We start from the raw sequence: 23,807 nt of genomic DNA, 5'->3' as shown, positions 1-23,807 counted from the left end.
CCCTTTGAAAACGAGCACCATACTTGGCTCTCAGACTTTCTGAACTGAACACATTTTAAGACTAATAATGGAAAGGGACAATTTGCTATTTTTTGCAATTAGGCCCTGATGCAGATTATTTACAAATAGTGTGAGGGCCAACATCTTTGATGCTGAAAATGATTTTAGAAGATTAAGAACAAATATTGGGGTGCCTGGCTGACTCAGTTGGCAGAGCATGCGATTCTTGATCTTGGGGTTGTAAGTTTGAGCCCCACGTTGGGGGTAGAGATTACTTAAAAATAAAATCTTTTTCTTTTTTAAAAGAACAAATATCATGCTCTACTTTACCAAGACAAAATACAGGTCTTGTTTATAATTTATCTTTAAAACATTACCATCTGGGAATAAACAAAATAGATCTTTCAAATGCCAATATGGTTGAGGACCAGTTTTAAGTAAATCTATGTTAACCAGGTAAATTTATAATGTTCTTTCACTGTAAAAAAAAAAAAAAAATAAAACTTCCTGTGCTCGCTTTAGCAGCACCTATACTACAACTGGAACGATACAGAGAAGATTAGCATGGCCCCTGCGCAAGGATGACAGGCAAATTCGTGAAGCGTTCCATTAAAAAAATAAAAGTAAAATAAATATAACTTCTTCAGATTAAAAGGAAAAGAAGATGTCGTAATTTTGGTCAAATCTTTAGCAAAAAGAATTGAACTTTTATACAACATACTGACGTACACGAAGCATGAAGCACAAATTTTACTATTATACACTGAACAGGGGGCTTTACTTTTATTTAAATGTTTTTCTCTAATTATCTATTTATTAAGATTCTGAAATTAAGATTCATGGTGTAGTTGCTTGTTTAGGGTTTCCAGATTAACTCGAAATTAACCCTGGAAACCACTCGTGTGGACACTGTTATACTTTGGGTATACCTTTATCATACTATCACATACTTACTTGTGTGTCTGTGCATGAGACGGCGAGCTTTCTGAAAACAGTAAATGTGGCTTGAAAAATCTGTCTCCCTAGTGCCCACCTAGGGCTTGATACTTAGTAGGCATTCAGTAAATGTTTGCTGAATAAATAAGTTCACGAATATAGGTCTGAGAAGATTGTGGGAAAATGACATTTTCTCTTATATTATTTAACAGAATTCAAATTTGTATTTCATAAAAACCTGCCACTCTGTACTCTAAGAAAGTCATAAAATTGTGACACACAAGCACAGGGGGCAGGAAGAGGATCTAAAAATGGCTTTTATCGGATGATGAGAAGCCTTTTTATAGACTCCCACACTTTTTATGCTGTGGAGAAGGGATCAACAAACCCACCATCTCTCTTTTGTTTCCGTTCATTTCAAAATTATTAAATTATTGCATACGCAGTTGTCGCTATCGAAAGCTGGGGCTATAAATAAATAAAATCTTTAAAAAAAAAAAAAGAAAGCTGGGGCTAGAGGAAGGGAAAAAGATGGACAAAGTTATCTTTACTGGGGAGGATAGCTACTAGGGAGAAAAAACTGACTAGAACACAGAGGATAAAGATGCTACTGTAGAGAGGTGGTTTGTATGACTGCTCTGTTTGAGAAACATTACCTTCATGTTAATTTACTTTTACTTTGCCAAATATGACTTGAAGAGTCAAAGAACCCACCTCTCTCTTCAGCAAAAATAATAGGAAAGGCCACCGAAGCAAGTGAAAATTAAGCTAGAACATTCTATCCCCTCAGGACAGCTCTTTTTTTTTTTTCTCCCACAAAAATGGTGAAAGCTGTTCTTTTTTTAAAGAAGGGGCGGGTGGGGTGGGGGGAGAACACTGACGAATAGGAAAAAGGCCAAATAAAGCTTTAGGAGTTAGGATAGAATGATTTTTTAAAATAATCTCTAAAAGAGGGCCATGATGACTAGAGTTCATTAGGCATACCTAAAAGAACAAACTGATTAGCGAACACTTTAATATATTAAAGTCTTATGATCTGTATTAATAGAAGGCAGGAGCAGGCAAAGATAACTGATTTTAGACTTAAAATAAAAGCATACCTTTTCACTGGCAGATTAAAAGAACAGACTTTGTTGGTTAGAACACTATTAAGATCTGTTTGCTGCTGCTACAACCACAATGATTTTAAGGAGTAGGGCGGAGGCTCAGAAGTAGGCTAGGTAACAGCAGAAAACCTAATTTGGATTAGGAGTTTGTTCTGGAGTCCTTTGGGAAAAATCGAGAATTGAGGCATATGCAGAGTTGTGTCCTATATAAGATCACCTTCATTTCAGTTCACAAAACATTTATTGAGTACTTACTATGTGACAGACACTGTGCTAGGTGGTAGGAGAAGAGAGATGTCCTTGAGGAGCTAACAGTCTAGAGATATGGTGATATTCTCGTTATTGGAAAAAGCAGCGTGGCAACATTAGCAAGGGGAAAAGTGCTTAAGGTTTATTTTGTCTGAATACACTTTTAGACTTACCACGTCATTTTTACTCAAAAGGGAGATTAGATTAGGGTCCCTTCAGGGCCTGGGAAAGACCAGAATAGAGGCGAGGACTGGAGAAAAAGAAGTAACCTGAAATTCTGATGCCAAAGGAAAATTTTCAGTGTCCCACCACATTTTTGGGGCCTTGATCTGTGATAGAACTGTCCTGCTAAAATCAGGGCATCTTTATTCTGGATGCAGAGCAGTTAATTTCAAGTCACACTCTTCACTGGTTGCACATGGCCTTTAAAAGTAAGTTTACTTCTTATATAAAATGGTAATCTGTTTCATATCTATGATTTAACTAATTTAGGATAATGTCTGCTTGATTGTAACAATCAAGATGGGGTGCCAAGAAAATCTCCCACCCTTATTCTTATATTTTGGTATTTATTAAGCATGTTCTTACTGTCTGGAGTATAATTATTGGGGAAATGCTATTTAATTTAAACCATAAAGACAATACTTAAGATTATTTAACCCTTTTAATCCATATGTTCAATGAACCAAAATAGCATGATGTTTCGTCTCTGGCAATTCATTCATTCCTTGTGTTTTTTGTTCGTTCATCTGTTCATTCATTCATTCCATAGTTATTTACTATGCTATGTAGTTATTTACTGTGCTATGCCAGGCATTGTTCAGGTGTTAAGATGTAGTGTGGAACAAGGCGGGCATAGTCTTTGCCTTAATGAGATTTACATTCTACTAATGAAATAATATAAACAAATTAATACATAATATAATATTAGATGGTGGCAAGTATTAAAAAGAAAATAAAATAGGATAATGAGATAATGGGTAGAACATTGGTTGTAATATGATAATTTAGTGATATATAGGCTTTTCTAAGATTCTGGTCACAGACCCATGCAAAACTGGTAAATGTTTTATAAAACAATATTGATTGCTTTCTTTCAAAATAATCTTTGTTGTCACAAGTTATGGTAGACTCAGAAATGCACCACCTAGATCCGCCTCTAAGAAAAGACTTGCTGCCAGAATCCTGGCAGTCCATTTAGGGGCGGTCTTGGCTGCAGAGAGCAGCCTTGAGCAAGTTCACACCCTTCCCAGGTTGCTCATATTCAATGACTGGTCTGGGTGAGGGTAACAAGGCCCAGCTCTTCTGGCTCAGTTTGGACAACTCTGAAGGGTCATTTTAGCCCCACAGCTCCTTTAGGGGTTGGCTGAGGCGGCTGTTAGGTCTGCTATCTCCTTCAATTTTGCCCTCTGCCTAATGCTGCTGCCTTCTCTCTTCCACAGGTGTTGATCCCAAAGGAAACTCCTAAAAAACAAATTGCTGCTTGAAACTTTTTCAGCTCTGCTTCCCAGAGAATCTACCCTATGACCTAAATGTTACCTGCACCTACATGTAATATAATGTCACCGCTATGCCATCTGCATGAAGAAGGAGGGACTGATCAGAACAGTGGCTTTTAGGGGTGTCTGGGTGGCTCAGTGCGTCTGCCTTCGGCTCAGGTTGTGGTCCCCGGGTCCTGGGATGGAGCCCTACATCAGGCCTCCCTGCTCAGTGGGAGGCCTGCTTCTCCCTCTCCCATTCCCCCTGCTTCTCCCTCTCCCAGTCCCCCTGCTTGTGTTCCCTCTCTCGCTGTGTCTCTCTCTGTCAAGTGAATAAATAAAATCTTAAAAACAACAACAACAACAACAACAGTGGTTTTTAGAAAAATCTCCCTTTTTAAGTGAAATCCAAACGCATAATGTAAGAGATAAAAGCCGGCCTTGTCCTGGGGGAGGAATGGATGAGGCTTGTTCCTGAGGCACCTTTCTACAAAACAGCTTGAAAGTCACATGAGAGATCTGCTTCTCTAAAGGTTACAGGAATAGTGGTGCCTGGGTGGCTCAGTCGTTAAGTGTCTGCATTCGGCTCAGGTCATGATCCCAGGGTCCTGGGATTGAGCCCCGCATGGGGGGTCCCTGCTCAGCGGGGAGCCTGCTTCTCCCTCTGCCTGCTCCCCCTGCTTGTGCTCTCTGTCAAATAAATAAATAAAATCTTTAAAAAAAAAAGATTACAGGAATAGAAACAGAATTTAAGAGCTGGAAGGGATCTCTGAAACCATACAGAACTCCTAATTTTACAGATGGAGAAACTGAGGCCCAGAGAGGTTTGTGATTTGCCTAAAGTAAAATAACACTAACAGTGGCAGACAGAACTATAAACTTGTTTCCTCATTCCTATGATCCATTATATAAAATTTTCTATTGAGAGCTTAAGATCCTATTTCATTTATGTTCCCAAGTGGAAAACTTTTAGGAAGTCAAGCATACCAACAAATATGAAGTTTCTGAATAATTTTTGTATTTCTGTTGAATGATAAATTTTTAAGCCCAGGTATAGGATTTAAATGGGTCTCATGAAGGGATACCATATTTAATATTCAGTTTTCACATATAACATATTCTACTTTTATTGCCTGCCTACATTCCCCCCTTTTTTTTATTGTGGTGAAATATATATAAATTAACCATCTTAATTATTTTTAAGTATACAGTTCAGGGCTATTAAGTAGACTTATAATGTTGTGCAACCGTCACCCCCATCCATCCTCGTAACTCTTTCATCTTGTACAACTGAAACTTGTCCCCATTAAACAACTCTCCATTTCTTCCCTCTCCTCAGCCTCTGGCAGCCACCATGCTACTTTCTGTCTTTATGATTTTAGCTACTCTAAATACCTCATATAAGTGGAATCATACAGTATTTGTCTTTTTGTTACCGGCATATTTCACTTAGTATAATGTCCTCATGATTTATCCATGTTGTAGTGTATGTCAGAAATTCTTTTCCTTTTTAAGGCTGAATAATATTTCATTGCACATATATACTATATTTTGCTTATCCATTCATCCATCAATGGACATTTGGGTTGCTTCCAAATTTTAGCTATTATAATTAATGCTGTTATGAACACAGTTGTACAAATATTTCCTTGAGACCCTACTTTAAATTTTTGAGGGTATATATCCAGAAGTGGAAGTGCTGGATCATGTGGTAATTCTATTTTTAATTTTTTTGAGGAACTACCATACTATTTTCCACAGCAGCTATACCATTTTATATCCCTATCAACAGTGTACAAGGGTTCCGATTTTTACACATCCTTGCCAACTCTTGTCATTTTTTGTTTTTTTTGATAGTAGCCATCCTAATGGGCATGAGGTGGTATCTTACTGTAGTTTTGATTTGCATTTATTTAGTGATTGATGATATTGAGCATCTTTTCATGTGCTTGTTGGTTATTTGTTTATCTTCTTTGGAGAAATGTCTATTCAAGTCCTTTGCTCATTTTCGATTTGGGTTGGTCATTTTTTGGTTGTTGAGTTTTAGGAGCTCGCTCTCTATTTTGAATATCAATCCCTTATTAGATATGCAAATATTAGATATGCAAATATGATCTGCAAATATTTGTCCCATTCTGTGTGTTGCTTTTGGTTAGCCTGCTTATATTTTCAGTTCAATTAATTCATTCAGTTCTATTCACAAGTGTTTTTCAATTTTCTTTCATCACCTTTCCTCTATATATTTATTCCATAATAAAATAGAAATACATTATATAACTTAAATTCTTCCTGACAAACATTTTATATGGATCAAATACAACGACCATCTATTTCAGAATATAAATTAATATCTATTCTTTTTTTAAAAACAAGATTTATTTTATTTTAGAGAGAGAGAGAGACCGTGGGTGGGGAGGGGCAGAGGGAGAGAGAAACTTAAGTGCTGAGTGGGGAGCCTGATGCAGGGTTCAATGTGGGGTTCGAGCTCATGACCCTGAGATCATGAGCTGAGCAGAAACCAAGAGTTGGTCACTTAACCAAATGTGCCACCCAGGTGCCCCATATATTAACATCTATTCTTAAGTGATTACATGCAAGAGAAAAAAGTATTGAAAAACAGGTCTGTACCATCACACACCAAAATTAGAATTAAAATCTCCAGTGAGTTCAAGACTAGGGTTTTCCTTCTTGTTGACTGTGCCAGTAGTATCTTTCTTCTAATTCTGTTCTCATTTGAGGGGTCCTGGAGTAAAAAGATCCAGTGGAATTCGTTTTCTTTTGATCCCTATACCCATGGAACTCCAGAGGTAATAGAAAGGAAAGAGCCAGATTTGTCAGCATCCATGACAGCTACTTCCAAAAAGAAAGCCCAGCAAAACCTTCTTTTCTACCTTTCAAATATAGGATCACTTGCCCATGTTTAAAGAAGGCTGGCTGCCAATGCTGAACTCTTAGCAGATTTCTGCATCTGTATGCTATAACTCCTTTACTCAAAATGCTTCCATGGCTTTCTGATAACTTGGTCCTTGGTGTCTCTCTAGATTCCATTCACTCTTCACACTGCTCACCAAGCTCTAACTTCTCTGACCTTTCCCCTCTTCCTTGAACATACAAAGTTCTTTTTGTCTCAGGGCTTTTGCACTTATTTTCTGATTCATCCCCATCTCTCACCCCAGGTTAGCTAACGTCTACTTATCTGTGAAGTTTTAGCTTAAACGTTACTTCACTGGGTAGGCTTTCCACTACTCCCTGATAGATTAAATACTCCTTTTACCTAGAGCAGAATTTTCATAATCACATGATATAGTTAATTGTACAATTATTTTCCTAATCTCCCCCATAGAGAATAAGTTTCATGAAAGTGTTATGTGTGTTTTATTTCCTACGTATCCACAGGACCTACCATAGTTCCTGGCACGTAGTAGAAGTCCTCACCAATTTTTGTTGAATAAATGAATAAGTTAATCCGTTCAGAAAATAAATGTGTATCCCTCCACTACTTATGACCAGGGACCAATATATTTTCTCCTGCCCTTCATCCTTACCTGTTCAATTTCCTTTTTGTCCCAAGGAAAATGCACCAATTGAATTTTAAGTGAAAAAAATTCTTAAACATGCTCTATCACTGAAATTAGCATTTATTAAAACAAGTACATATATACCTTACAAGAAAAAATAAAGAGATTCTTTCATATAATTCTACACTATGGACTGCTTACCTAAAGTCACTCAAAACATTTTTGGGACTTTGTCCAAAGAATTATTGGTAATTCTGTATAATACTCATTTTTTTTAAAAAAGATTTTGTTTATTTATTTGACAGAGAGAGACACAGCGAGAGAGGGACACAAGCAGGGCGGAGTGGGAGAGGGAGAAGCAGGCTTCCGGCAGAGCAGGGAGCCCAATGCGGGGCTCGATCCCAGGACCCTGGGATCATGACCTGAGCCGAAGGCAGACGCTTAACGACTGAGCCACCCAGGTGCCCCTGTATAATACTCATCTTACAGAAAATGCTCTGCAAGAAACTTTAAGACTTTTTTTTTTCATTTTTTTTCATGAAGTACTTCAACTTATAAACCATGACAGGTCTGTATGAAAGGAGGATTTTTTTTTTTTTTAGATTTACTTATTTGAGAGACAGAGCGGGGAGGACAGGGAGAGGGAAAGAGAGTCTTTTTTTTTTTTTTAAGATTTTATTTATTTATTTGACAAAGAGAGAGAGTTAGTGAGAGCAGGAACACAAGCGGGGCAGTGGGAGAGGGAGAAGCAGGCTTCCCGCCGAGCAGGGAGCCCGATGCAGAGCTCGATCCCAGGACCCTGGGATCATGACCCGAGCCGAAGGCAGATGCCCAACGACTGAGCCACCCAGGCGCCCCGGGAAAGAGAGTCTTAAGCAGACTCTGCACTGAGCACAGAGCCGGATGCAGGGCTCGATCCCACGACCTGAGCCAAAACCAAGAACTGGACTCAACCAACTGCGCCACCCAGGCACCCCAGGAGGATCTTTAATTGGAAAACCAAAGTAAAAATAAAAAATAGAATCATTCATTCAAAAGTCAGAATATTTAAGCTGACAGAGCTAGTTTTAGAATAAATCTAAGACCAACAGAAAAGAGTAGAAACTGTTTCTAAAACAAGTGATATCTTGGGAATATACATTAAGAAACATACTTCTGAGAGCATACTTCTAAATGGGCACAACCAACGGGTTATATTCAGGAAGGTGTTAAGATTACAGTATTAAAAGTTGTTGGTTTAGAGAGGCATTTTATCAATTTCTTTGACTTGAAGATTTACAGATTTATTTATTTTTATTTACTGATGATGGTTGACATCAGAGTAGCAGTAGAGAAAGATGAAGAAATAGGCCCAGCTATAGCTTTGCATAGTCTTTTGTTATCTTTTTACTATAAGAAAACCTTCAAGTGCTAGGTCTAGTCCCATACTGCAGTTGTAGAAAGGTACCACTGAAACGTCTGGATGCCAAGTGGCCTGAGCTTCCTTCACTACATTGACAAAGCCGAGAGCTGCGAAGGGTACCACGGAACCTACCTTCTTGGGCATAACAGAGGAACTGGAATTTACAGTGCTTTCGTCATCGTGCATCAGGACAGGTTCAGAGCTGTTCTCATCCATGACCTCCTGCATGCTGTTCACACTGCTGCTCTGGCTGCCTGTGCTCACAGACACGCTTGGGATGGAATGGTTGCTGCCCAGGCTGTCCATTTCCCTGATCAGGCTGGTTCCATGTTCGCTGTCCTAGAAAAATGGGGCATGGGGGTTAAAAAAGATGACTGGAGATAAAGTGCCAATCCATTGACTGAGCTATTAAGCACACTCAATTCTGCAGTGCCAAGTTGCTTTTCTGCCGAATCTGCAAAGATAAACTTTTTATGTAGTGACTCCACTACTCCCCCACCATTTTCAGACGTCTCAGATTCACTTCTCTGCCTTCCTCAGGGGCCATTCTGGACATGGGTCATAAGGCTCCAAATGCTGCTAGCCCAGGGCTTTCCCCTGTCATATGCAACCATCATATTATTGTATTGCTATTCAGTAAGCAGAAATTGGGCCAGGTTTGTAAGAGACTTTCAGGAACATCAAGGTGATAGAGAAAGATTATAGGTAAATGAACAGGTGACCTCTAGGATATTTACAAATAGGACAGAGGTCGTCTGAAACTAAAATAGAGTTAAAAGAGTTTTCAGAGATTTGACAAGCAATATGTTCCTTTGCAAATCATTATTGAGTAACTTCATGTCTAAGCAGGGATATTAATTCTACTGTCCTGGACAGGTAATTAAATTCTGCCTCCCTCAAGCAATTCTATCATGCTTACCTCTGTAATCTTATTAAATATATCTGTTAAATAATACTGGTATTCATCACTGCTAGTCCAAAGACTACTATTTGAGAAGTGGTAAAATAATCAGAATATGTAATTTACCCATCACAGTGGGATATCTTTTGATATAAGACTAAATAATATAATTAAAGCTACTTAGTTAAAAAAAAATCCTATTTTCAAAGAACTGTACTGTATGTATATATCTTTAATGAATTGTTACTTAGCCATGGCACTCTAAGGAATCACTGGCATAAGTAATTTGGGTAATTTAAAATGGTAGATAATATATTATATTTTTAACAGATTTATTTTCCCAATTAAAGGGGATCATTTGTATATGTACAATTGAGATTTTTTTTAAAGATTTTATTTTATAGTCCAATTCAGTTTTCTGAATTTCATTTTTATAATTATTGATAATTTTTTTCTTTTATATAAAAAGGTAAAATAAAATTCATTGTTCATTCCCTTCCCCTTTTTTATCTAGTTTTAGAGGAGTCCTTTCTTTTGTTCAAAGCTCTAATACTCCTATCCCATGCATTTCCTGAGATCCTACTTCTTTTTTTTTTTAATTTTATTTTATTATGTTATGTTAGTCACCATACATTACATCATTAGTTTTTGATGTAGTGTTCCATGATTCATTGTTTGCGTGTAACACCCAGTGCTCCATGTAATACGTGCCCTCCTTAATACCCATCACCGGGCTAACCCGTCCCTCACCCCTCTCCCCTCTAAAACCCTCAGTTTGTTTCTCAGAGTCCATAGTCTCTCATGGTTCATCTCCCCCTCCGATTCCCCCCCCCCTTCATTTTTCCCTTCCTACTATCTTCTTCTTCTTCTTCTTTTTTTTTTTTAACATATAATGTATTATTTGTTTCAGAGGTACAGCTCTGTGATTCATCAGTCTTACACAATTCACAGTGCTCACCATAGCACATACCCTCCCCAATGGCCATCACCCAGCCACCCCATCCCTCCCACCCCCCACCACTCCAGCAACCCTCAGTTTGTTTCCTAAGATTAAGAGTCTCTTATGGTTTGTCTCCCTCTCTGGTTTCATCTTGTTTCATTTTTTTCCTCCCTTCCCCTATGACCGTCGGTCTTGTTTCTCAAATTCCTTATATCAGTGAGATCGTATGATACTTGTCTTTCTCTCACTGACTTATTTCGCTTAGCATAATACCCTCTACTTCCATCCATGTCATTGCAAATGGCAAGATTTCGGTTTTTTTGATGGCTGCGTAATATTCCATTGTATATATACACCACATCTTCTTCATCCATTCATCTGTTGATGAACATCTTGGCTCTTTCCATAGTTTGGCTATTGTAGACATTGCTGCAATAAACATTGGGGTGCACGTACCCCTTCGGATCACTACATTTGTATCTTTGGGGTAAATACCCAGTAGTGTAATTGCTGAGTCATAGGGTAGCTCCATTTTCAACTTTTTGAGGAACCTCCATACTGTCTTCCAGAGTGGCTGCACCAGCTTGCATTCCCACCAACAGTGTAGGAGGGTTCCCTTTTCTCTGCATGCTCGCCAACATCTGTCATTTCCTGACTTGTTAATTTTAGCCATTCTGACTGGTATGAGGTGATATCTCATTGAGGTTTTGATTTGTATTTCCCTGATGCCGAGTGATGTAGAACAATTTCTCATATGTCTGTTGGCCATTTGGATGTCTTCTTTGCAGAAATGTCTGTTCATGTCTTCTGCCCATTTCTTGATTAGATTATTTATTCTTTGGGTGTTGAGTTTGATAAGTTCCTTATAGATTTTGGCTGAGATCCTACTTCTTTAACTACATCTGTCTCATCTAATTTCAATGTTTCTGTCCTGGCTTTTTCCACTCTGCCTATAAATATGAAGAGACCTGCCCCATACTTACAGACCTCTCTCCATACTGCCCTTTGTCCCTTTTCCTTCTTATCCAAATTTATGAATCTTAAAAATAACCAGCTTTCACTGTCTCTACTTTCTCACTTCCCATTTATTCTATAAACCCACAGTTATCTATTATTCATCCTAACTACTCCTGTAAAGCTGCTTTTATGAAGGTCATCAAGAATGCCCTGCTTGTAAAACCCAGTTAACATTTTTTTTGGGGGGGGGTCCTTGTCTAACTTGACCTCTCTGTGGCATCTGATGATACTGGCTGCTCCGTCCTTGAAGTTGTGGACTGCTGAACATCTGTGATGTTTGTTTCCTCGGGTCCCTCATATGGCATGGCCCTCTTCCCATTCTACATTCAACGCCTGATTCATTACCATTTTAATGCTCTTGACCCCCAGCCAACCACCCTTTACCCAGACCTCTTTCTTATGTTCTGGGTTTGAATTTTCCAACCAACTGCCAGACGTCACCATTCAGGTGTCCCAACTGTCATTACCCTTACCTCAACCAATCCTTCTTAAGTTATTTGAATGAGAAAACACAAAGTCACCTCTCCTTTGAAAACTCCCATCTGTATACTATGTTGGCAGCATATGATGCCAGGACCTTAACCTCAACAGGTATCAAACTGAAATCATTCCAAACCTACTCTTTCTCCTTGGTTCTTTTTCTCTGTTCTTGGTATTGACATACCCTAGTCACCTGGGTTAAAATGCTCAGAGTCACCTTAAACTCCTCTTCACCTGTCACTGTCACTTTCAATGAGAAGCACAGTATTATCAAATCTACCTCTACAGTGTTTCTCAGAAGTGTTCCTTTCCCCCCATCCCCATTGGCATTGCCCTTATTACCTCTCGCATGGACTATTATACAGAATGTGACACATTCCAGTCTGTCGCAATACACTCTGTTGCCAGGATAATCTTCCTAAAGCACAGCACTTTCCTGAGCCTAAAATGTCCTATGCCTGTCTCTCAGAAACCACCCACATCATGTCCTGCACATAAACTTCACTAGTCCCCCCCCAGCAGGCTTATTTTCTCCCCACTATGGACCCCTGCATGGTGACACACCTCAATAGCATTTTTCATATTTTGTCTTATATAAGAGTTATTTTATGAATGTCTCTTTTGTAACTCTGCATGATTCTTGAGGCCCAAAGCACCAATTACATTTTTATCACCAAAAGTGGTTTTCCTAGTGCCCAGTCCAGAACTTTCCCATGTAGTAGGCACCCCATCAGTGCCTACCAAATAAACTGAACCTACTTCTTCATCCTCCTGTGACTCATTTAAGGGTCCATTTCGCGTCTCTTGGAAAAGGATTTTTTTCATTTTTCGGTACTGTAGGTTATCTAATTCGCGAACAGCATCTTTTGTCCTCTGTATGAGGTCAATTAGGACACGTAGTGGCCGGTCTCGTCGAACAAAATCGTGCTGATTGAGGGAGGAGAAAAAAACAGAAACTGAAAATGAGAAAACAGATTTTGGGGGGCAAGATTTACATTATAAAAGTAAATAGACATAAAATAGGCCTATTGATTTTGCAGAAATAATAAGATATGACTCATTTCATATAGCCTCTCATTTTGCATAAATCTTATAAAGAGATAACTATGTTTTTATCTTCTTCCTCAAGCCCCATTTTTTGGACTTCGTCCTAGAGTTTACTTGAGAATTCTTGAGGTTACTTTAACATGTAAGTAATAATGACTAGTAGCTTAGAGGCTTGTAACTTTCAAATCCGAAAGATTTGAATATACATAACAAGTAGAAGCAATGCAGAGTTATAGATATTATTGTCATAATTTGCCTCAATCCTCCTACCCATCTGTTGAAACAGACTTGTATATATTTTGTTTTCTTCTGGTCATTCTAGTGTATGCTTGAAAATACGGCAGTTACTCAATTTATTTAGAGGTCATAATTCTGGCAACTTCATTTTGCCTTTACAGAGCTGTACAACCAGAAATAAGGGAAAAGGGCCTTTGAAGAGTGAAAGTAACTGCCCCAAAGTCCTTAAACTTTTCCTGGTATAAATGGCCCTCACTTTCAATATTATCAGTGATTTCTACACATATTCTGGTTTCCTGGTTTCTTAGCCTGTATCAGTTTAGAAAGAGGGAATAGAAGTGGGAGAAGAGAGGATGGAGAGCTATTAGAACTAGAGTTATTTGTCGTAAAAAGAACTGTCCTATGAAAGTTTTCAGGCAGCATGACAGTCAAGGAAAAGACAGGAAAATCCATGACTAACACACCTACCAACCAACCACATAAAAATGAACAAAGGTTTGTGGGCTATTTTGCAAAGGGGAAAATGCTCCTCATGCAGTCTTTTTATACTCCAAGAGTTGATGAAACACTACTGTTTCTGAGCCACCAAGAAGTGAAATTATGTTCATTATGCTTTCTTTAAGAAGGCACAGAAGTACATCATGTATTTTGACAAGATTACACAGAAAATGATCAAAAGTGGGAGGAGGAAGTTTTTTTTTTTTTTTTAAAGGAAAAGTTAGTTATGTGGAAAATTCACTTATGTGAAATTATACTTTGAAGATATTGGGAAAATGGGATATAATGTGGTAGGCCTTGGATGATGGAATGGATTTCATTTCTTCATAAGTTAAACAGCTATAAAAGAGGAGTAGGGCCACTGTGAGAAAAACATGCACATGTCTTGTGGTTCTTCATCCTGACTTTGCTGTCAGGGGAATTGTGGCTTTTGCTCCTGCTTTTATAAAATATCTCTTCCTCTGCAGAGTCCTTTCTGAAAATGAAACACTATTCCCGGAAGTGAGTGCAGCCTGAATAGTTCCAGATGAGCATGAAAGGGAGAAAGTAAATTATTTTGCTCCTCTAGTACTTGTGATTATATAAGAGCAAACTGGTTTTCAGTGAACTTCAAGCTATAACTCAGGATCAGTGAATTTTAGAGCAAGAATAGCTCTTAGAAATTCTTTTATTTTCAAGGTGTGGAAATTCAGGCATGGAGAGGTTAAGTGATTTACACAGTCAAATAGTGGAAGAGCTACGCCTGTAAGCCACGTTTCCTCATTTGGTGTTTGTTTTCTGGTGGTCTACCACTGCTGTTACCTTTCTAAGACATAGATTTGATTGTGTCACTCATTGTGACAGACACTGGTGTCCCATTCATCTCCCATTCCAACCTCTTTTCCTTGCCTTCATTTATTGTAAGCACTAGAAAGTAAAGAGTTGAACTCCAGCCTTTTTTGGAGTTACAGATAACAGTATGACTGAGTTCTGGTGAGATACTACAGAAGCAGAAGTCCTTGAGGAAAGTTTTGTTTTCTAGAATTAAAGGCAAAGCACCTAAAGAAAAGGTGTTTCCCACTCTGCCCTTCCTCCTTTTTCCCTCTTGGGATAAAGACTTGAGTCCTGGAGATGCAGGAGCAATTTTGTGACCAAGAAGATAAAAGCCACATACTGAGGATAATAAAGTAGGAAGATAGAAGGAGCTTGGATCCATGATGACATTGTTGAGCTGCTTATTGCTCTGGCCTGCTTATAACATCTCCTTTCTCAATGCCCTGGACTTCTTATTGCACAAGATAACTAAACCCGTACCTGTTTAAGCCTTTTAAAACTGATACACTCAACGTCTTAAACACATGCCTCCATGATGAAGTTTGGACTTTTACAGCCAGGTTCGTGGCTGTATTTCTATGTTCAAATCTAGTCACTCCTAATCCTCTTTCCCATCCAATGCATATAGTACATTCTAGATAGTTCTTGACTCATGCCATGTGTTTCACACCTACATGCCTTTTCTTATGTTCTTTCTGCCTGCAATCCCATTTATTCCCTGTTCTCCAAAGCCCATTATTCTCGAAACCCCTACAACTAAATGGTCCCCAGATTCTTTTAAAATAATGGTTTTATTGTTCTTGAACGTATATTTCCTTGAAACATTTAAATAATACAGAAAAATGCTTAAAAGAAAGTAAATCATCCCAAGTTCCACCATCCAGAAATAAATATTACTAAATTAAAGAACATCATTTCAGACATTCTCTCTCAGGATAATGGATATCTAGAAATAATTTTACATGGAAAGATTATACATGCTAATTTTAAGAAAGTCTATTAAATTAAGGTATGCTTAAATGTAGCAGAATTAGAAGACAATGAAGTAAAGCTTAACTTCAGTTATAATTTCTTCACCAAGACTTACCAGTTCTTAAAAGACTCTCTAAAGTTAACCAAAAAAAAAAAACAAAAGAAAAGAAAAAAATGATGGAGATCGGAGTTACCTTTTTTTAAATCTATGCATTTCAACTTAAGGATATTATTGACCATCTAGTCTGAAAAACAGGAAAATCAGTACACTTATCTTTCTTTCCCACCCCTAGGTTTTTCTAGTTACATTAGTATTTTTACATTGTCAATGTTTATAGCGCTTACATTCTGCTCATTAACCATATAAATGATTTTACCTTGGCTCTGTATTTAAATGGATTCAATGTGAAGGTGACATTTTAAAATGTCAGGAAGAAAATGTGAAGAAAAGATGAATTACCTAAAAATATTTGGGAACAAAATAGCCAACTGGGAGGAAACAAGTTGACTTCTTTATAACAAATTTTTGCATGACCTCTCAAAAGAAGCCCAGCATAAAGAACATCGAAAGAGAAATAGGGAAAAAAATATTTGCAAGATCTACTACAAAATAATAAGGAAAAAAAACCTAACAATCAGACAAATGGGCAAAGATCACAAAGAGTATACAAAAGAGGAAACCAATAGCTTTTCAACCTATGAAAGATGCTCAACTTAGCTCATAACAAGAAATATTGTAAGTTTTCCACTGAGCTGAGAGCCAAGTTCAAAAAGTATTGGTCCTCATACTTCGTTAATGGGACTATAAATTGGTGCAACGTTTTTGGAGGAGGATTTTTGTCAGTATCTGTTTAAATTTAAAATCTATATTCCCTCTGATTAGCAATTTCACTTGCAGGATTTTATTCTTTCGATATTCATATACAGGTATAAACCAACACATAGAAAATCACTGCAGTAGTTTGTAATAGCAAAAGACTGCAAGCACCATAAAGAGGTTGGTTAAAACAAGTACAGTCATTCTGAAAATGTTACGGATCCATTTATAAGAATGAGGTAGCTCTGCATGTAGTAACATAAAAAATACGCCAAACATACTATGAAGTAAAACAGGCAAACACATAATCAAGGTAGAATAGTGTTTACAGTTTGCTCCCGTTGGTGCAAAAATAAATCGGTATATTTACTTCCATATGCATAGAATATCTCTAGAAAAACATGCACAAAATTGTTGACAGTGGTTGCTAACTCTAGAGAGGGTCCTAGAATAGGAAGGAGATTTACTTTTCATACTCTGTCTTTTGAAATTTGTATTACCTATTCAACATGAAGAATGTAGTCTCTTTAACCAAGCAAAAGAAATACATAAAAATTTTGGGGGTCAATTTAAATTTGGTGTTTGCTACCAGTCCTTTTAACAGTTTCTTCAGTTCCTAATTCATTCTTTCTTCCTTCTCTCCCTCACTCTTTTTCTGTCTTGTTTTACCACTCGATTGACTGGATTTTGCTATTGAGCAATTTTTTAAAAAGCTATTAGAAAAAAAAATCAACTAATTGTGAGGCTTGAAAATGTCAGCTGCCTTTATAACTAAAAAGCACCTCAGCTGGGTCAAAGATCCACCCCAAAATACTTTTTTTTTTTTTTTTCAGCCTATTTGTAGGAATCTTTCTTTATCCTTGGAGTTCAGGAACTTCATCAGGTTACTGAAGATCAGTTCCATGGTGTCTGTCTTCAGGGCTCTGCTTAGAAGTTATCTTCCTAGAAAGGCCTTCTCTAACTCATCTAAAATACCAGCTCCTGGGGTGCCCAGCTGGCTTCGGTGGGAGAATGTGCAACTCTTGATCTCAGGATTGTGAGTCTGAGCCCCACGTTGGGGGTAGAGTTTACTTTTAAAAAAAAAGAAAGAAAGAAAGAAAAAGGGAATGCCAGGCACCGTCACTCTTCATCCCTGTCCCTGCTTTATCTTCCCGCAAAGAATTTACTACAGAGGCGCCTGGGTGGCTCAGTCGGTGAAGTGTCTGCCTTCAGCTCAGGTCATGATCCCAGGGTCCTGGGATCGAGCCCCACATCAGGCTCCCTGCTCAGTGGGAAGCCTGCTTCTCCCTCCCCCTCTGCCGCTTCCCCTGCTTGTGCTCTCTCGCTCTCTGTCAAATAAATAAATAAAATCTTAAAAAAAAACCAGAATTTACTATGAACTGATATCATATATTTACTTGTGTGTTTAGTGCTTGGAACAGTGCTTGGTATGCAATAGACAATCAGTAAATATTTGCTGAGTAAAGGGTGGGCTCATGTGATTTGGCCCACCAAATCAAATTAAGACTAAATCAAGTCAAATAAAGATCTAAACATTTATTTCCAATAAACTTTTCTTCAGATACACTTTAAATATCTTCTGCTAGATGTGTTTTGCTTTCTTCTTCAGGAATAACAGGTTGGTGTATATTAGATCTCCTGTCTTCCACATGAGTCACCTTCATTATGATCACCTTTACAATTTTTCCTCTTGCATTTAACTTTGCTTTATTTCCTTACAACTTTCTATCACTGGAAATACCCTACATGGGTTGGTTTATTACATTAGTTTGTTGCTTATGATTTTGTGTTTTAATTTTTCTCTTCCATTTCTTTTCTTACCTCTGCCTGCTTGCTTTTTATATCGCTTTGGTGTCTGTACCCTAAAATTCATCTTTGAATCCTTGTATTATCTTCTTCTCTGAGGTGCTTTTCCCCCTTAATTTTAATATAGCCCCAAATTATCTCTTTCCCTTTATGGGAGTGCTTTCTACTCCCCACCACCGTTTAAAAATTTTTTTCACTTACTTCAAAGTAATAAAGATACTTCTTTATCTTAGGTTATCTGGTGCTTTGTTCTGGTTGTCGTTTTTCCCTACAGAAATGTGGAGCTGTCAATGAGGCATACAGAGTAGAGTTCGTGTCTGGAACACAGGATGGCCCTACACCAAAGGGAATTAGACAGAGTCCTTTGCGTTGTTGCTTTGGCCACCATATTTCTGTGGGCTACTATTTACAAGAAGAAAAAACTTAATTTAATGTGGAAAAACTTGCTGGCTTCAGACCTACATCTTCAGGAACACTTAAAGCCAGAAAATAGAATAATGTTTACAGAGTTCTCAGAAAAAGAAAATGTAAATCAAGAATTTGTGACCTAGACAAGGTGCTCTTCAATTATAAAGGCAGCTGACAGTCTTAAGCTTTCAAATTTAGGCAATATAATCTTTCTGAGTTTTTCTTAAAACCAACCAACCAACCAACAAAAAAGAGTTGAAAAATATACATACAGAAAGAGGTTAAATAAATCTGGACTAGTTTGTGCCAAATAAAAGATATTTATGTTGTAAAAGTCTCCACACACTTCACTGATATTGATGGAATCTACATATAAAGTTTATAATAAATGTTACATGACGAGATGCCCAAAAATGCGATGTTTAAATCAAATGAATGGAGTTAACGTGATACTCTTGTCACCAACATGTATGATGTAATGTGATGCAAATGTATGCTTTGTATACTTATTGTACATCTTCACTGCCTGATGATTTGGCAACAACCTAACCGAAAATCCCGGAGTTGGCATGTGAACCATTGGCAGACTGTCCTGAAAGCACTGTATTGAAGTTCATGCTGATATTAGTCATAGGAAATCACAATGATGACCAGAGCAAAGAGAATTACTTGTTGTCATAGGCAGAAAGAGGGAGGGGAAAAAAGAGAAGATGGAAAAGCTGGGGAAAAAACTGTCCACATGGAATATATAGCACCATCCATTGTGATAATCTTGCTATTTCTATGCCTAGCTATTATCTCTGGGTAAATGAGAAGGCAGCATGTTCTAATCCAGTTTGTCATGATGAGCTGCCGCAGAGATGATTTACTATACTCCACTACAACATGACTTTAAATCCCCCTACTCAAATATAAATTTGAAAAATTACCCGTAATAGCTCCGCTGACGTTGGCCTTTCCTGAGGTATTTTCTGCAAGCAGTAATCAACAAATCTCCGAAAGGAGTCTGTCCTATATGTGCAAATACATGAAAAGAAAAGAAAATCAGGGTCTGTGGAATACACTGGGTGTTTAAAATAATTCTCATTCAAGGGAAAGTTTTATACTTTAAGAGATTTTTAATAAAATATATGGAATATTAGGAGAAGTGGACCATTTTCAAGTTTATAGTATCTAAAAATTAGTATTTGGATAATGAATGTGGAGTTTCAAGTTAGTCAACACAAACATATCTTAACAAATAGGCAAGATCAAATCATAATTTATGTCAGAAAATTAAAATTTTTATATATACAATAGTTTTATACACATTTTTCTTTCCAAAGATAACAACTCTCCTAAGTCTCAAGCCTATATTCTTCACTGCTAGTTGGTAACTTCTCCATCACCCCCCACCTATAACCAGGTAGTAAAATTTGAAGCATAAGGGAAGAGAACTTAGGAATATGGTTTCTGGATGGAAAAACTTCCTTCTCTTGAGAATTCCATTTTGTCCACTCTTGTTTAAAATTGCCCTTCTTCTGTAACTTTTGTGGCCCAAACAGTTATCAAAATGTTACAATTTTCTATAAGGAACAATACGTCTTCTGAATAGATAGTGTATGTTCGGTGTCAACATACTTAAATATACATATAATAAAAGAAATGACAACTGGAAAAATAATGACATCAGAGAAGGTACTTTATCTCTGCCAAGAAGTGATAAGAGCTGAGATGATCAATACAAGACTGTCAGGATTTAAGAGATGAGACTTATTAGGAAGATAGCAGGGCATGTTCCCTGTAGAATTTCAGTTCCTACACGCACATTAAGAACACAGTACAAGTGACAGTGAGGGCAGAAATAAAAATGTGTGTGTGTGTGTGTGTGCATAGCCAGTTCATGCCTATAAACTACCACTGTCACTTACTATAACATACAATGAAGGAATGTATGGTTTCTAGGTCAGATATTTAAAATGTAATTGAATTAAAGTGGTGAATACATATGGTGATTCCCTTAGAGACTTAAAATGAGAGCAGAGTCTTACCATTCATTAGATTGTAGCGTTGGGGAGTCATTCTGGGCAATATGGTATAAGGCACTCATTGCGTTCATGTTGAAAAGGGGGGGCTTCCGTTCCGCTGAAGGAAAAGAAACACGATAAAGCAGTTCTTGAAAGAAATCAGGCAGACAAAGAAGTAAGGATCTGTGAGCAAAGCTTTGCTGCTAAATCAATGGCTCGTTACTGTCATCGTGCCACATAATCCACTTATTTTAATCTCTAAGGTCAGCCAGGATAGCCATTCAGAAGAGGCTGCTGGTCATCTTAATGTACATTGGCAAAGCTCCTAACAGAACCATTTCAAATGACTCAAAGAAAAAATTTTTTTTCACCTATCTTCAAATGCTGGTCTTTTTTTTTTTTTTTTAAAGATTTTATTTATTTATTTGAGAGAGAGAGAATGAGAGACAGAGAGCATGAGAGGGAGGAGGGTCAGAGGGAGAAGCAGACTCCCTGCCGAGCAGGGAGCCCGATGCGGGACTCGATCCCGGGACTCCAGGACCATGACCTGAGCCGAAGGCAGTCGCCTAACCAACTGAGCCACCCAGGCGCCCCAAATGCTGGTCTTTGCTTGTGTTCCCACAATAGGTATGAACATCTTTGTATGTATGTGTTTTAATGTAAACATATGTATTCATTGAAAACAATCCATAAGGCACAGAAAAATAGAATGAGAAAAATTATTAGAATGGAACATCTTCAACATGACTAACATAGCAAGGGAGATAAAGTAATTCAACTCAATAAACACTGTCTGAAGGCTCATCCAGGCCAAATAAATGGTACAGGTGGCAAAGAAGAAACTCTGTCAACAAGGGAAATGGGAGAAAGGCGGGGGGGGGGGGGGGGGGAAAAATCATAATCAAGGGTTGGTCCAACCCCTTTTAAAGAGAAACTCAGTGAAGTTAGGTATTTCTTAATAGATTTATTCCATCTCAGCCCATCATGGTCTCTTTTTTGAAACTTCTATAGCTCTAGTTTAGTACTGCTTATTTGGCATGTGCTCTCCTACTGCACTCACATAAACAAACCATCTTTTCTCTCAAAAGAAATCATTAGCTCTGCGAGTAAGATCTTACAACCCTAGTACTCTTAATGCTTTTATTCCTCAAGCCATATAGAATGTTATTCACATAGTAAGTGCACGATTTGTTGACCAAAGGAAAGAAACAAGGTTCTAGTTCTGAGTGCAGTTGATTTTATATTATTTACTAGTTATTATGCCCTAGAAGATAAATCACTATCTCATTCTACCATGCTTATCCTAATGCATTCTTTACACAGTCCCACCTTGTAATTCATAATCTAATTCTCAGGTTTTATCAAGCATCTTGGTTTTTAAGCACTTTAAAAATGGTGAATTTGGCTTATTCTATGCAATTCTAAGAAATAAGAACTAAGGACAGAAGTAACACAAAAGACATTTTCACTTGCAGAAGGATGACTTGTGAAAAGCCAGGGTGAGAAAACAAGAAAACAAAGCCCCCCCACCTCCCCCCGCCAAACTTGGAATGAACAATTTTAAGAGTAGTGAAATTTAAGTCGCTGGCAGTATCCCAGCAGAAGACAACTATGGCTATTCATACAGGATGCTTTGGAGGGGCCTCTTATAGTCTTGACTAAGTATTCTCTGATACTTTTAAAATGTACAGTCTACCAATCTATAAATACTTTTTATTAGCTTTCAACAGAATACTATATACTCATGAAATAGCTACCAGTATCATAGGGGCATGGACTGTCGACAAGTGGAAATTTGAAAGTTGTAGTGATTTATATCTGTTTCAAATGTAGAAGAGTTCAGGTTTAGGTTCAGGTATATTTATTTGTTTATTTTTATTTTGCAGGAGGTACACTCTGGAGAGTTTCTAGAGCTTGGCCTTCTGACAACTTCAAGTATTTGAAGCCATGTGGAACTAGGAACCCATCGTGTCACCATCAATGGTTTCTCATCATTCTTAGGACAAAGTCCAGATCCTTAAACATAGCCTATTTGCCTTCATTAACACGACCCTGGTGACCACTAGCATTTCATTCTGAGAAGCAATGCTTCCCCCCTCTTCTCAAGTCATCGTTTGCTTCACTGAGAGAACCAACTTCAGAGCCTTTCACACATACTGCTTCCTCTGTCTGGACTCCCCTCTCACTTTCATTCTCTAAACTTTATCTGGTTAATTCTTGCCAACCTTTCAGGTTTCCCCTTAAATATAATTGCATTTTTGCATTCATTTCACAAATATTTATTTAAGGCTTATTATATGCTTATAAGCATTTCCTTAGGGAAGCCTTCTCTGACTTCTCAGGCTAGGTCCTATTAGATTTTGTCACTGCAAATTATGTTTTTCCTTTCTACTACCTATTGCAACATAATTACTTGTGTGATTCTTTACATAACGTGTGTCCTCTTTGCTAAACTTCATGAGGGCAAAGACAATGCCTATTACGTTCATCTTTGCATTCCCACTGCTGAGCATAGCACCTGATATATATTTTTGGTGGTCTAAAAATAACTATAAAATAAATAAATGAAGGTAAGGCAAATTAAGGCAAAGAAGAAACTCTGTCAACAAACAAAGAATCCAGTGGAGGAAGAAGTTACAAAAATGACTGAGGAGTGACTAAGTCTTGGGGCTTACATCAGATTCTATGTTACGGCTTCATTCCCTGCCAGAAGGATAGGAAGCCTCTCACTTATTGGCAAAAGGTATAAAATTCAAGCTGCTCAGAAGAACACTGAATTGCAGAGGAGAAACAGCCAGGAAGGGGGACTAGAGAAAGAAGAGAACAGAAATTTGGAAAAAGGATGAAGGAACAAAAAGCAACAGCAAAACCCAATTTAGTAGTGACAAGAAGGGCAGTAGCTCGGATTTGAAGCAGGGATGGTGAGGCTGTAAGTAGCCAACACTCTGCTGTGAACAAGACGACAACCAGCCACATGATGGTAGAATAGCTGTAGCAGAGAAGCACGTGACTAAAGGTGTTCTAAACGGCACACGGCTCTATGGTCTGAGAAGCATTTGCTAAATACTACTTTCAGATGGCCTCAGCTACATAAATCCTCTGAGCCATGGTGACAGCACTCATTGCTAACCCAGCATACCACAGAGTAAGGGTTGGGAAACTATGGCCTGTGGGCC

The 23,807-nt window shown here is 37.9% G+C and overlaps 1 protein-coding gene and 1 non-coding gene across 5 annotated transcripts in view; one reads left to right on the top strand and one right to left on the bottom strand.

Moving 5' to 3' along the window:
* The window catches only part of TAOK3 (TAO kinase 3), a 184,568-nt gene that overhangs the window by 36,781 nt on the left and 123,980 nt on the right, over window positions 1-23,807 (bottom strand). For all 4 annotated transcript variants that reach the window (XM_032431233.1, XM_032431235.1, XM_032431234.1 and 1 more), the window contains 4 exons: window positions 20,656-20,749; window positions 19,555-19,636; window positions 12,787-12,954; window positions 8,822-9,028 (listed from right to left, as the gene is read on the bottom strand). In XM_032431233.1, coding sequence (XP_032287124.1) covers window positions 8,822-9,028; window positions 12,787-12,954; window positions 19,555-19,636; window positions 20,656-20,749 — 551 coding nt within the window. The remainder of the gene's footprint in view (window positions 1-8,821; window positions 9,029-12,786; window positions 12,955-19,554; window positions 19,637-20,655; window positions 20,750-23,807) is intronic.
* Window positions 510-616, top strand: LOC116649100. Its single transcript, XR_004302621.1, has one exon. It is a non-coding gene; the product is annotated as a U6 spliceosomal RNA (small nuclear RNA).

The sequence above is a fragment of the Phoca vitulina genome, unplaced genomic scaffold, assembly GCF_004348235.1.
Source record: "Phoca vitulina isolate PV1807 unplaced genomic scaffold, GSC_HSeal_1.0 scaffold46, whole genome shotgun sequence".
Classification (NCBI taxonomy): Eukaryota; Metazoa; Chordata; class Mammalia; order Carnivora; family Phocidae; genus Phoca; species Phoca vitulina.
Note: the sequence above shows the minus strand (reverse complement) of the source record. Positions and strands in the feature narration are given on the sequence as shown.